General features: G+C 34.3%; 2 protein-coding genes across 3 annotated transcripts; both read left to right on the forward strand.

Moving 5' to 3' along the window:
* Positions 1-321: 321 nt before the first annotated feature.
* LOC113736477 (auxin-induced protein PCNT115-like) lies at positions 322-4,392 on the forward strand. Of its 2 annotated transcripts, XM_027263484.2 has the most exons (6): positions 322-682; positions 2,037-2,237; positions 2,913-2,963; positions 3,102-3,274; positions 3,356-3,458; positions 3,761-4,392. In XM_027263484.2, exons 1-6 carry the CDS (start codon positions 449-451, stop codon positions 4,094-4,096), a joined length of 1,098 nt encoding a protein of 365 aa, XP_027119285.2. In that variant the 5' UTR covers positions 322-448; the 3' UTR covers positions 4,097-4,392. The 2 variants fall into 2 exon arrangements, with proteins under 2 accessions (XP_027119285.2, XP_027119286.2); XM_027263485.2 differs by lacking the exon at positions 2,913-2,963 and having other exon boundaries at positions 331-682.
* A 2,592-nt stretch (positions 4,393-6,984) lies between these two features.
* On the forward strand, positions 6,985-10,882 carry LOC113736480 (auxin-induced protein PCNT115-like). The gene is made up of 5 exons (XM_027263487.2): positions 6,985-7,415; positions 8,653-8,853; positions 9,768-9,940; positions 10,016-10,118; positions 10,244-10,882. Exons 1-5 carry the CDS (start codon positions 7,182-7,184, stop codon positions 10,577-10,579), a joined length of 1,047 nt encoding a protein of 348 aa, XP_027119288.1. The 5' UTR covers positions 6,985-7,181; the 3' UTR covers positions 10,580-10,882.
* Positions 10,883-15,614: the final 4,732 nt, after the last annotated feature.

Below are 15,614 nucleotides of genomic sequence, written 5' to 3' on the forward strand. Positions count from 1 at the left end.
ATAAGAGTACCGGTAGTTTTCCTTGGCTAACTGGCTATCAAAAGTGAAGAATATTCAACCTTCACAATTGAACGCGAAGGTCGGAACCTCCTACAAAGTGGTGACACATGACATGAAGTAGGATAAAATATATCAACACAAGTTAATTCAATTGATAAAAAATGAGTTGTGTGTTCAAATACTGTTACTTATGTGATGGTCGTGTTGACAGACAATTTGTAAAAATTTCTATAAATAAACTATAAAATCTATAATTACCGAGGCATGTTCAGGCCCAGAATAGCAAAAGAAGTATGGTAAAATACACTAGTACCGCCTCGTCACCAAAGGGTCAATAAATAAGAGTCTATAGAATCTAAATTGCTAGGTGAGTTGACTCCAATAGTATTACTCCTCTGCTCCTCCACTGGTTTTGCTCGTGTCTGGTTTTTGTCTGCAAAATCAAAAAATGGCATCGTCAGTAGTAGAAGAAGTGAAAGTGCCAAGAATCAAGCTGGGCTCGCAAGGTTTCGAAGTTTCAGCGCAAGGGCTCGGGTGCATGGGCATGTCAGCCTTCTATGGGCCACCCAAGCCCGAGCCCGACATGATCAATCTTATCCACTATGCTGCTAGCAGAGGAATCACTCATCTTGACACCTCCGATGTCTATGGACCCCATACCAATGAATTACTTCTGGGCAAGGTACTATTGTCATCTTGAGTACGGTTTTCAACTTGTACAATGATCATGATCCTCTGTCAATCGGGCCTTTAGGATCGGGTTTTGCTTAGTCCAAGATCAATTATATGAATCATGTTTGGGTCTTGGATTTAGCGGTGACTGAAAGGAGTTGTAGCTAGAAAATTCTACGTTCAAGATCTTTCACTTTAAAAAAAAAAAAATCATGCTTGAATCTGAGTTTAATCCGTTTAGATTTAAAATATCTTGATTTAAGCTCAATCCTTTGATACATTACATTTTGGGCTTAAAACGGGCTTGGACAGTTAAAAATTTTAAACTTTTTTTTTAATTTTTAATGAGTAATATTTTATTACAGATATGAGCTTTTAATTAAAAAAATAAAGTTTTAAGTAGTTAATGAAAAATTTAATTTTATTGTTATCACAAACTTCTTAAATTATAGCACTTTGATAAAAAGTGAATGATATAAAGGCAACTGATAAATTCACAGCTCAAATTTTACGTCCACAGCTATTTTTGTCAAAATACCAATAATACCCTACTCCAAGTCAAATATGAATAAATCATCAAATTTTGATGGGCCCCTGCCACATTCCCTCATCATCTCCACCTCTATCCAGTGCTGTTGGATTTGGATGGTCCAACCATGAATCGTCCTCCTTTTTAAATCAGTTAATAGTATAAAATCGCTTTGATAAAAAAAATAGTTAAAATTGTTAAAAATCGGTTAAATCAATAATCTGATTCAACTTTTTGACTCAGTTTTTAAACTTTTTTTTTTCAAACATAATTTAAATTACATAAATTATAAAACTTTTATTTCTTAATAGAAATAAAAAAAAATGCTGTATGAACACCAAAATCACTCGCACCTCTAAGCAATCTCTAAAACTTTCCTTGACTTTTTATTGGCGTTCTATGTTTGTTAATGGCACGGCACCACTTGACTTTTAGAGTTTGTAGAAAGACAAGAATACGCCTACATGGTATATGTCCTGTGTTGAATTCGAGAGAGGAATTTCTGGATGTAATTGCCAATTACCATCTAGCCAAAAAATGCAAAGAGTAGAAAAGGTCAGATTCCTAAGGTCTATGAGACATTATTGTGCAAGGAAACGCGAATAAAAGAAACTTTCAATTTCCATGAGTTTCAGAGGATATATAGTTTTGATTACATTATGTACCTTAATCATTGGAAATATGACTACAACATATATTTAACTTTTGCAACTTCTACAACGTCTCACAAAGAATAGGAAAATTTAGCCATAGTGGTTTAAGTTTGTTTCTCGTAAAAAACATAGTCAAAGTTCTACACTTTTGGATGATTAATGTTGTGAAAGAGTGAGTATAGGCTTTGAAGGGAGGGATACGAGAGAAAGTGGAGCTAGCAACAAAATTTGGGGTCAAAATTGAGGATGGAAAGCGGGAGATTCGTGGTGATCCAGCCTATGTAAGGGCTGCTTGTGAGGCTAGCTTGAAACGACTTGGTGTTGACTGCATTGATCTCTACTATCAGCATCGCATCGATACAAGTCTGCCTGTCGAAATCACGGTTCGCTCTACTTTCCTTCTGTGTTTTTATCTTTCTTTTATGCTTGATGAAGTGTGACTAGTTCATCAATGTTATGAATGAAGTTAAGTAGCACAAAGTTGTGGAATTAGGTAAGTTTTTGACATCTTTGGATGTGTTGCACTAGATGTGGTAAAAATTTGATCTTTCATAACGATGCATGGCAATAGATTAAAATGCAAATATCTACTTATTGAATTGCTCCACACAAATCACTCTACTTTTCTCTAGGAATATGCTTTGGTATATAAAGAGAAGCCAATTGATGCATGACAAAGTGCTTGTTCTAATATGCTCTGCATTGCTACAGCATGCCAGAAGACACCGATTACTTGACAATCCTATTCTAAAATTTGTCCATTTACCAAGAATTGAAGCTTTTAGCTTTTAAATCTCCTTTCCGATTCCAATAGCATCCTTCAAGTCCTAGAATATCTTGAAGACTTGTGAGTTGTGGTGTCGCTTTAATGGCAGATACATGTACAGAGCAACTACCTTAAACTCACTACAGATGGGAGTAATGCCAAATAGCACCTAATGCGACCATTCTGGTTCTGTGGAACACATGTTATAAGTGGCTTAAATCAATACAAAGGCATTTATTATAGCATCAGCTAGTTGTTCTTTATCCGCTAAAAGTTGTGACATGATATACAGGAGGAGTGGAACAGAAGAAATTTAACCAATCTGTTGAATACCATTGCATATGTATGTTTTCAACTTCATGTATTCAATAAAAGTACGTACAAAGGACTACTAATACTTTGGCTCATAGATGTTCAAAATTCCAATTATCTGGCCTGGGATAATTAATACTAAATGAGCTTCAAATTGTTTTTTTTCTAGATAGGAGAACTTAAAAAACTGGTTGAAGAGGGTAAAATCAAGTATATAGGTCTATCTGAGGCCTCAGCTTCAACAATCAGAAGAGCACATGCTGTTCATCCAATAACGGCAGTAGAGTTGGAGTGGTCATTGTGGAGCAGAGATGCGGAGGAAGAGATCATCCCTACTTGCAGGTAGTTTACATATTTCCTGGTTCACTTCACTATACAGTATGCAGTAATATGCATTTGTAACTTCATCTTTGGGTTTTTTAGAGAACTTGGCATAGGGATTGTGGCATACAGTCCACTTGGACGAGGATTCTTCACATCAGGTTCGAAGGTGGTTGAGAATTTATCTGAAGGTGACATCCGAAAGGTTTGTTCATGACCATAAAGTGTACCGAGTTTCTTAGTTCCAAACACTGAGTTAGTCATTACAGATTATGAGCTAAAATCCCTACCTTCAAATCTTATGATTTAGTCTAATGTGGCAATTAAACTCACATTGTTGTCCCAGCTACTCGTTAGAATCATCGCTACCTTCGAGAATTAATTTTTGTTAATTAGGTTATGGATCATCTCAAGGTTATCTGCATTCATTATTTGTATTTGTGGGGATTCCTTCTCAATCTGGCACTAGAGTTGCTCATGACAGAAATTTACACGATATATATGCAGAATTTGCCAAGGTTTCGAACAGAGAATATGGAGCATAACAAGAACCTGTACGAGCGTGTCAATGTCATCGCTTCAAAGAAGGGTTGTACCCCATCACAGCTAGCATTGGCCTGGGTGCATCATCAGGGAAACGATGTTTGTCCCATTCCTGGCACCACCAAGATTGAAAACCTCAATCAGAATATAGGAGCTTTGTCTGTAAAACTGTCTGCGGAAGATATGGATGAACTGGAATCCATTGCTTCAGCTGGAATAAAGGGTGATAGACTTCCCCCTGGCTTTGATAGTTGGAAAACCTCTGATACTCCACCTCTGTCAACGTGGAAGGCCACATGAATACTGCCTTTGTTATGCTAACAATTCATGTAGCTATCTATCTGAATAATGCATTTTCACTGTTGTTGAGGGCTGAGTGAATTGTAACTGTTCCAATAAACTGCAACCTAATTCATAGTATTGTGTTGAGGGTTGATTCATTTTACAGCTATCTTATACGAAGTTAAAAACTTGAGGTTGTAATGGATAAAAATCTGGTCAAGCAAACAAATTGCTTGCTGGTCTTGTTGCAGGACAAGCCAACAGTACCCTTGCTGCTGTTTGAATAAGATGTTTATCTGGTGTATTTCTGAACATCTAAAGGGTCCTGTTATTTAGATTATATAACGGCAGAAATGATGCCTCATGCCTCTTTGAAACCTATAAATTGCTGAAAGGGATTCAGTTTGTTAAGTAGTGAAGAGATGCTGTATTTTTAAATGTTGTCTGTTGTCTTCCCTTTAGAATTTTAAAAGACAAAAAGTGTCACCAATAAAAATACATACTTGAGCTGTAAATACTATAGGTTGCTTCTTTAGAATTTTTTTTTTTTAAAAAAATCATGTTCATATATTTTTTTTAAATTGCCTTCCAGATTGGAGAAAGTTTTTAATTAATGGCCAAATAATTAAATCCATAAAGCACGTTAGAAAAAAGGTACATGAAGCTATAAAGCATTAATATACATTTGTCAAAACTCATTTAATAATTTAACCTGCAGTATCTCGAGAAGAGAAGCACACCTCGTCAAGTAATTGTCATTTTAATGCATCAAAATTAAGTTCTTTAGGTGAATAATCAGAAAAACCCATGCAGAAAAATGCTCTAAATTACTTTTATTACCATTAAGCCAGTATCCAAATGGTTGGACGCGTCTCATTCGGATTGCGTCTCATTTGGACGCGCCTCATTTGGTCAGAATGTTCCTCAACATCAATCCAAGTGTTCAGACAGTTTTTGAATTTTTAAACACCATTTAGATGGCAATTAATTGTCAAAAACATGTAAAGGTGCCAAATAAATTTGAACAATTTCTGAACAGTGCAAGACAATGATAAGTCTTATGGTGGATCCTAAGACGGGCTCCCGTCTTGCAATTGATCAAATTTTGAAAATATTTAACGTTGTATTTGCTAATAAATAGTTATAAACAAACATGTCTAGAAGCAGATTTGCAGAAAATAAGATCAACTGCCAAATTTATTACTCTCTTTCGTTTTCCATTATCACTTTTCTCATTTGGCCACTTTTTTCCAATGTTATATTATTAGTTAAATTTTAAGCGAAAAGTTCTTTACGGAATTTTTTTCATTTTATTTTTTTCCTCCTTTTCTTTATCATATTTAGACTTCTTTTTCCTCCCCCTCTATTCGTATTATGACATACAAATTTTTATAATAATGTGCTAAAAAATTTTCTATTATAGTTCAATACAAATTGTTAGTTTTTAACTAAAAGAATTTAATCATAATCATTATTATAAGAAATTAAAAAGCATGAGAAAAAAGAAATTAAAAAACATATATTTTTATATAAGAAACTTAAGTATTTCACATTTGTATTAACAATTTCTTAGTATGTATTAATTGTTAGCTAAATATCATGATGCATTATCTTTTAAAATATAGAAGTTACACAACAGACTTTTACAAAATATATACTTTATAATTTAAAATAACTTATGATACTTAAATATTTGACATAACAAAAATACTTACTTAAGCCTTAAATGAAATTGCAATTACCCCTTATTGGCAGTTTCTTTTAAGGCTTAAATATGTATTTTCATTATGTAAAATATTATATCGTCATAAACTATTGCAAAAATTAAAATGTAGATATTTTGCAAAATTATGTTTCATAATTCTATATATTACTCATTAATAACTAATGCATCATGACATTTAGCTAAAAACTAATACATAATAGAAACTGCAAGTATATGCAAAATACTTAAATTTTTTTATATAAAGCATATGCTTTTTAATTTCTTATATAATGATTAAATACTTTTAGTATATGTATTTAACCATAAAAGAAAATTCTTTAGCACAATATTGTTAAAGTTTATATGCAGTAGTAGGAGTAGAGGAAGAAGAAAAAGAAATCTAAACGTAATAAAGAAAAGGAAGAAAAGAAGAAAGAGAAAATTAAAAAATATATATAATGAAATACAATAAGGGATTGTCTTTATTTGCCCCATAAATTTGACCTTTAATCATCAGGGGTATTGTGTATGTTTCATGATTACACAGATAATTTGCTACTAAATTATAATTACAGAGGAACAACTTGTACTTAAGCCAAAAAGGGAAAAAAAAAAGGCACGATAAGTAGTCACTTGGAGGCCTCCCTGGGTTCGAATCCTCAACTTTAGTTACGTTGAAGATTATGTGGCAGGACTCCAAATTCACTGAAATGTTCACCACAATACTTTGCGATGCAGAAAACGAAAGCAAAAAAGACAAAATCGAAAAAAAAAGAGGAAATGTAGGAAGTTAAATCAAGCCATTATGTTTTAGTATTAATAATTAAGTGGTGGTCTACATACCACATTGTCATTGGTTATTCGATACAAGTGTTATTATGTCTGTTGATTGCATGGAAAAGGTAATTAGAGCCATGATTGAGTTTAAGTTCGAGTGCTGTGTATGTGAGAAGAAAATTTTCCTTTGCCTCTTTAATCGATTTGTTGAGAATTTTTCTGTAGATTTATGCCATGATTGTTTATCGATTTCAGTTCATCAGAAATTGCTTACCTTTGCACTCACATCATCCAAGTCCCAATCAAATGTTCCAAAGGAGACAGATGCCAGCTACTATTCCACTTTGTATTATTTCTTTGTCTCGATACTAAATTATCCTACGGGACTTTATCTTGTCCTAGTTATTGTTTGAGAGAATAAAATTTATACACAATATCTTCACTTTCTATTTCCTATGACAATTAAAACGTAGAATTTTTCAACCTTCACATTTGAGAATGAAGGTTGGGTTAATAAATAGCAGAGCTTAGGATCTGAAATATTTCTTATTTAGTGTGTTGTGGACACTCTTCTTCTGCTCCTCAAGTACTGTTTCCTCTGTGTCTGGTTTTTGTCTGAAAATGGCATCGTCAGTAGTAGAAGAAGTGAAAGTGCCAAGAATCAAGCTGGGCTCGCACGGTTTTGAAGTTTCAGCTCAGGGATTGGGTTGCCTGGGGATGTCAGCCTTCTACGGGCCGCCAAAGCCCGAGCCCGACATGATCAAAGTTATTCACTATGCTATCAGCAGAGGCATCACTCATCTTGACACCTCCGATTTTTATGGACCCCATACCAATGAATTACTTCTCGGGAAGGTACTAATCCCACCATCTTTTGTTGGTTGTACATTATGGTTTTCAGCTTGTACCTTGATCATCATTCTCTCTTCAATGATTTGAACTTTAAAATGATGGCAATAGATTATACAGTGGTAAAACAGGAAACGGTGCTCCCCAGTTGAATTCTAGTTGTTGTGGTTTTTATTACATTTGGTACAAACTTGCAGTGAATTTTACTCCTACTTAGTTGTACAAGTTAACAAATTTCATGATTACATCAAAATTCTACGAAATGTTATAAGAATTACATAAATTGGATAGATGTGAATAAAATTCAATCGGAGAGGCTCTAAATCCAATAGAATAATTCCTGTCGATCTTCAGTTAATTTATAAAGGAATTGACATTAGGCACTCTATTATATAATTACATCTTCCTTGACATTTATTAGCATTCTATATTTTTCAATGGCACCACTTGACTTTTAGGGTTTGTGGAAAGACAACAATATGCCTACATGTTATGTATCCTCTAAAGAGTTCGAGAGAAGAATTTTTGGATGTAATTACTATGGAGCTTAAAATGCTAAGAGTAGAAAAAATTCAAGAGAAAAATAGTATCCTAAGGTAAGATTAGGAGAGGTTATGATTCCGTAAACCGGCTATACATTCAGTCCGGTTCAATAGTTAACTCAAAAATTGAATTGACCTGTTATATCTGGTCAAGAACCAGTTGGATTAGTAAAAATTGGGAGGTTCAATTGGATTTCACTGATTTTTTTTATTTATTTAAAACCAATATTTTAGTTTTATTCAGATTTTTAATATTAAAATAAATAAATAATGATTGAACCTTTAAACTAAGGTTGAACCGGTCGGATTAATTGAAACGCAAACTGAAAGCTCTTTCGACTCGCTCTCCAATACAGATTTAAAAGCATTGTAAATAGGTTGATAAGTATATGATTGTTTTGTGTTCAGAAACCCAGAATAAAAAAAATTTCCAATTTTCCTGAGTCTCATAGAATATAGTATTGATTACATTTTTGTACCCAGAAAGAGTAGGAAAATTTTGCTAAAGTGGTTAAAGTTCGCTGCTAGTAATAATATAGTCAAAGTTGACATTTTTAAGAGAGCATATATTTCTGCTGTTTCATAATGGAGGAGGGTGATACGAAAATTAATCCCAACAGTTTCTGTTAAGGAGTTATTACAAGATTAACATGTTTTAATTTGTGTCCCGGATGATTAATGTTGTGAAAGAATGAGTATAGGCTTTGAAGGAAGGAATACGACAGAAAGTGGAGCTAGCAACAAAGTTTGGAATTAGACCTGTGGATGGAAAGCTGGAGATTTGTGGTGATCCAGCATATGTAAGGGCTGCTTGTGAGGGTAGCTTGAAAAGACTTGGAGTTGACAGCATTGATCTCTACTATCAGCATCGCATCGATACAAGTCTGCCCATCGAAGTCACGGTTCGCTCTGCTATCCTTCTGTGTTTTTATCTTTCTTTTATGCTTGATGAAGTGTAACTAGTTCATCAATGTTATGAATGAGTTAAGCAGCACAAAGTTGTGGAATAAGGAGTTTTTTACATCTTTGGATGTGTTGCACTAAATACGGTAAAAATTTGATAGAACATTGTTGCCTAATGATGCATGGCAACAGATTAAAATGCAAATATCTACTTGTTGAATTGGTTTACACAAATCACTCTGTCTTTTCTCTAGGAACATGCTTTGATATATGAGTGAAGCCAATTCAAATATGACAAAATGCTTGTTCTAATATGTTCTGCAGTGCTACGGCAAGCCAGAAGACACCAATTACTTCACAATCCTATTTGAACTCAGGCTCATTCATTTGAGATCCCTAAAATTTGTCCATTTACCATGAATTGAAGCTTTGGGCTTTTAAATCTCCTTTCTGATTCCAATAGAATCTTGCATGCTTGTGAACTGTGGTGTCGCTTTAATTACAAATACATATGCAGAGCAACTATCTTAAACTCACTGCAGATGGGACTACTGTCAAATAGCACCAAGTGCGATCATTCTAGTTCTGTGCAACATATGTTGCAAGTGGCTTAAATCAATACAAAGGCAATTTTTATAGCATCGACTAGTCATTCTTTATCCACTAAAAGATGTGACATGATATATAGGAGGAATGGAACAGAAGAAATTTAACCAATCGATTGAATACCATTGTATATGTAATGTTTTCAACTTCATGTATAGTTAGTAAAAGTTGTGCCAATACAATGGACTACTAATACTTTCACTCATACACTACAAAATTCCAATTATCTGCCTTGGGATGATTAATACTAAATGAGCTTCATATGATAGTATTTGCTCCTTCAAATTCTTTTTTTTTTTTTTTCTAGATAGGAGAACTTAAAAAACTGGTTGAAGAGGGTAAAATCAAGTATATAGGTCTATCTGAGGCCTCAGCTTCAACAATCAAAAGAGCACATGCTGTTCATCCAATAACGGCTGTACAGTTGGAGTGGTCATTGTGGACAAGAGATGTAGAGGAAGAGATTATTCCTACTTGCAGGTAGTTACATATTGTTCTGCTTCACTTTCAATATACAATAGTATGCATTTGTAACTTCATCTTCTGTTTTTTCAGAGAACTTGGCATAGGAATTGTAGCATACAGTCCACTTGCACGAGGATTCTTCTCATCAGGTCCAACGCTGATTGAGAATTTTTCTGAAGGTGATTTCCGTAAGGTTTGTCCATGACCATAAAGATTATGAGTATCTTAGCTCCAAACACTAATATAAAGTTTGTCATTAGAGATTATGAGCTAAAATCCTTACGTTCAAATCTCATCATTTAGAGTCTGTATATGCAGAATTTGCCGAGGTTTCAATCAGAGAATATGGAGCATAACAAGAACATGTACGAGCGTGTCAATGTCATTGCTTCAAAGAAGGGTTGTACCCCATCACAGCTAGCATTGGCCTGGGTGCATCATCAGGGAAACGATGTTTGTCCCATTCCTGGCACTACCAAGATTGAAAACCTCAATCAGAATATAGGAGCTTTGTCTTTAAAACTGTCTGCAGATGATATGGCTGAACTGGAAAGCATTGCTTCAGCTGGAATCAAGGGTGACAGACTTCCCCCTGGCTTTGATAGTTGGAAAACCTCCGATACTCCACCTCTGTCAACGTGGAAGGCCACATGAATACTGCCTTTGTTATGCTAATAATTCATGTAGCTATCTATCTGAATAATGCATTTTCACTGTTGTTGAGGGCTGAGCGAATTGTAACTGTTCCAATAAACTGCAACCTAAGTGACAGTGTTCTGTTGAGGGTTGATTCATTTTAGAGTTATCTTATACAAGGTAAAGAACTTAATATAGAGGTTGTAATGGATAGAAATCTGGTAATGTAAAAAAATTGCTGGCTGGTCTTTTCGCAGGACAAGCCAACAGTAGTACTTCTGCATCTGTTTGAATAAGATGTTTATCTGGTGTATTTCTGAATATCTAAAGGGTCCTGCTATTTAGACCGTATAACGGCAGAAATGATGCCTCATACCTGCAACTTAAACCAATAAACGGAACCTACGCTATAGATGGCTTCTTTAGAAGTTCAAAAGAACAAAAAAAGGTTCATAATTCTCATTTTCTATGCATGTGTTCTTTTCAAAAAGAAAAAGTAACTGAATTATTAAAAAAAAAAAAAAAGGACAACAATGTATTGACTGCAATGAGCAGAAATCAATAGCTTTTTCTTCAACTGTAGTTGCATGTTAATTGGATCTACAACAAAGCTGGTAAGCTATTTAGTTTAGCTGCTATATATATAAAAGAAATTATTCATTGTTTGTCAAACTATTAAAAGCTCGTTTGGATTAGTTGTTTTTGGGAGTGTTTTTGAAAAATTTTATTGTAGCAGAGTTTTTAGAGTATATTTTGGGATATTTTTAGAATATATTTTGGGATATTTACAAGTAGAAGAGTTTCTAGAATATATTTTGAAATATTTTTTAAAATTTTAAAAAAATTAAAACTAAGTTTTAAATTACTTTTTAGAGTACTTTTTAAAAATTTTTATTGTATTTGAAAAACTAATTTTTGAAAAACACTCCTTTTCTAACATTTGATGTTGCAGTTGTCGTCATTATTTCATTTTTCACTTTGAATTTTTATATTTCGCAAGTTTGTCATAATTTCTTTAGGAGTAATAGAGCTTACAAAAAATTACTTTTGGAAAATTAAGCACCCAATATAATGTTAGAAAAGAAACAGGAATTTGCTTACCTTTGGGCCTACATCATCCTTATACGTAGACATGCCCCTGGCTGCAGGGCTATGTCAGCCTTCTTCGGGCCACCCAAGCCCGAATTTGACGTGATCAAACTCATCCATTATGCAATTCAACAGATGCATCGCTCAACTGTTGGAGGCCTCCCTGGGTTCGAATCCTCAACTTTAGCGATGTTGAAGATTATGTGGCAGAACTCCAAATTCACTGAAAAATTCACCACAATACCTTGCGATGCAGAAAACGAAAGCAAAAAGACAAAATATATATATATATATATATATCTTTACTATACTAAAAGCGAGAGTTAGGATTGCTACAGTGAAAATGGATCGGTTATCCTGTGATTGTTGTGACTTTGAGGGACGTTTTGGTCTTTTGCCATTCGGTAGTAGTGGCTTTGCTGGAAATTCGCTGCTGTCCGTGTGGCCTTGTTTCCTCTGATTCTTAGCAATTTAGGCGGTGAGTTCACTGCTGTCCGCGTGGCCTTGTTCCCTTCATTCTTTCCGTGGCCTTCTCTACCAGGTGTTTCTACTTTTAGTACAAGGGAACCTTGCACTCAGTTGCAAGCTGCTGCCCGGTTGATTTTTAAGTCCAGAGGGTCCTCCTATTTTGGAAAAAAAAAAAAAAAAATGAAGGAATCCCGTGGTCGTGTAAACATTTTTTTTTTTTTTTGCAAAAGGATAAACTTTCTTCATAAAAAAAATGCAATTTAAGAAATGGATTATAGTTTTTAAACTTTTACAGGAGTCCCAATTTTTCTTTCGAGCATGAAAAAATGATTCTATAAATACATATTTTCGGATTTTAAACATGAGTTTGTTACCAAAAATATGAAGGAATCTCGTGGGTGTAAACATTTTTTTTTTTTTTTGCAAAAGGATAAACTTTCTTCATAAAAAAAATATGCAATTTAAGAAATGGATTATAATTTTTAAACTTTTACAGTAGTCCCAATTTTTCTTTCAAGCATGAAAAATTGATTCTATAAATACATATTTTCGGATTTTAAACACGAGTTTGTTACCCCATTTGTAAAATAGATCCACCGCCTAAATTATGGGCAACTTCGATGGCTTTTGCATCCGTGCTTCAGTTGTGTGTTTGGTCAACTTTGGTGGCTTTTGTGTTTGTGCTTCAGAGTTCAGATGTGTATTTGTATCTTCATTGTATAGTTGTAGTTGCTTCAGCTCCCCTGGTGAGTGGGCGGTGGGTGGTGTCCGAACTCCGAAGCGGTCTGTGGGAGCCGCACAAAGCTCTCTTGCCTATGTAATCTTGAGAGAAAGCCATCTGAAAAGCAACATATTGGATGTGTTTCTTTCTCCAATTGAAGACCTGGATTTGATGGTTTTACAAGGTGAAGTTTTCGCACTCTCACCTAGCTGATCTTGTGAGCAAGCCATCTCAAAAGCAATTTCTTCTTCCAATTAAAAGCTTCGGGTTCCATAATTTTGCGAGTTGAACTCTTTCTTTATTTCTGCCTTTTGGCCCTTTTTTTCCTTATAATGTGAGGTCTAATGAGTCCAAATGTTTGTTCAAATCATTGCAATGGTTCACCGAAGGGTGTTAAAAATTTTAGAGAAATTTTATAGGTTTCAACTGTTGTGAAATGGGAGCCACTGTTAGACTTGCTATGGCCATCTTGCTGCATGATTATGGTTTTTCTGGTGATCAGTTTTTATGTTTTTGTCCCACTTGAAAGAATTTGCAGAACAATTGAGTGCATATGAGGTATCTACAGGGATTTTTCTAATGCATTGATTACGCATTGTAAGTACGGTTTTGGCCTCAATAAAGGCCTATCTGTCCTTCAAATTTCTTTCATTTGATATGAATGTGTATCGTCTTTGTTGGGTATATTTACTTAGACCAAGTGATGTCATCCTGTATTTTACAAAATTATATCTGTCAGTTGTACTTGTTTAACCTAGCACAAGTTAATCACTTCTATGGCATGGTGAAAGTAGAGATTGAAAGTAAAACGACAAGAGATCCCATCCAATTAATGATCTTTTTCTTGGTTGATTAGGTAATTGTTGATCATTCATTTTTTATCTGCTCTAAATTAAAGGTAAGCATATCTCCGGTCCAGCATCACTTGTATGCACAAATTCATAATACTCGCATGTAGGATCAAGTTTGCTCTTATGCAATTATGTCTTGATGTCTTGTCTTGTTGAATTAAAATTACTGGCTACTCTCTAAGGCCATTAATTTCAGAGTAAGATTATTATGGAATTTACTGGCTTGCCCAATTTGGACCATGTAACAACCTATTACAGTTAGTTTATCTTTATTGTTCTAGCAAAAAAAATCTCGTTGCATTGACTGTTAGATCGTTGATAATTTTGCAGTTATGAAATACTAATATATCAATACTAATATATCGTATCGATATCTCACGTTAAGTCAATTAGTAGTCCAAGTCCAGTAGGTACAAAAATCTCTTCAGCATCATAAATAAATTGAGTAAACAAATAACGATAATAACCAATTTACCTAAAGTCAAATTCCCCATAGTTACTAGCACCCATCATGTATTTAATATATAACCATTTTATATTAATTCACTTGCCTTCATTTGATCTTCTTTAACATAGATCCAGGGCAACCTCACGCATCGCGTGAGGCTGAAAAAAACTAGTATATAGGAAATGTAGGAAGTTAAATAGAGCCTTTATGTTTTAGTATTATTAATTAAGTGGTGGTCTACATGTTATGTTATGCTGTCATTGGTTAGTCTATGTAAGTGTTATTATGTCTATTGTGTGTTGGTTGCATGGAATTAAATCCCTTCAGTCCCTTCAGTGTTGAAGGCAATTAGAGCTGTGATTGAGTTTAAATGTTTGTTTATCGAGTTGAGTCCGTCAGGAAATTGCTCACCTTTGCACTCACGTCATCCAAGTCCCAATCAAATGTTGCAAAGGAAATAGATGCCAACTACTTTTGCACTTGTTTGAATTGACTTATATTATTTCTTGAGCAAATTACACTTTACTCCATGTAGTTCAGTATTTTTGTACATAACCCCTTATAGTTTCAAAAATTATACATAATCCTCTCATAGTTTGGATCAAAGTGTTAAAGTAACAGAATTTGTAATCCATAACGGAGTCACCTAAAATATTAAATGACAGGTGTCGAGCCAGTGCAATAATAAAAATAGAACCTAACTACCACTAAAAGTAGTCAATAATTAATCCTAGGTACTGGAGCAGGGACTCTAGGTGTGCAATGGGTTACTTGATTCACTCTGTTCCCGAAGAGTTTGCTTAATCCGATATACCAGAATTAATTAGTTAACAAAAATTACTAAACAGTAGACAGTGGCAAGTAGGGTCGTCTCCTCAGGGACTGGGGATATTTGTCTCTTTGAAATTCCAATTGGTAAAGGGGGATTTTATCGGAACGAAACTAAAAACAATTAAGCAATTCAACTAAAAATAAATAATTAACTAGCACAAATATAGCAGGAATTAAATCAAGAATAGATAAATTCTAGCCAAGGATACAACTACTCAGACACAGTCCATTTATCCGATCATTGATGCAAGAGAGGTTCACTTAATTTATTAATAGGCTAGTTATAGTCGCCGATGAAATCTAACGACAAATTTTTCCTTAATTTATTGATAACCAAGGTACGACCATTGATTACCCCTAACCAGAAAATACTCCTAGGTACGACCGTAGGAATTAATTTCCCAATTGCATTAAGAACTAGAAAAACCTAACCCTAATCAATAACACGCTACGAGAGTTACTTAAATTAGATTGCACGTTCCCCTAGTGTGTAAACACGCCAGTTGCCACTAATATTAATCAATCAAATAATTACGGATTTAATTGACTAAATTGGCAAGAGATTAATAAGTCACATTGAACATCGGGCCCTTGACATCCAATTAACAAAATAATCCCATGAAAATTCAAACAGACAACGTGCAA

The sequence above is a fragment of the Coffea arabica genome, chromosome 3e (assembly GCF_036785885.1).
Source record: "Coffea arabica cultivar ET-39 chromosome 3e, Coffea Arabica ET-39 HiFi, whole genome shotgun sequence".
NCBI lineage: Eukaryota > Viridiplantae > Streptophyta > Magnoliopsida > Gentianales > Rubiaceae > Coffea > Coffea arabica.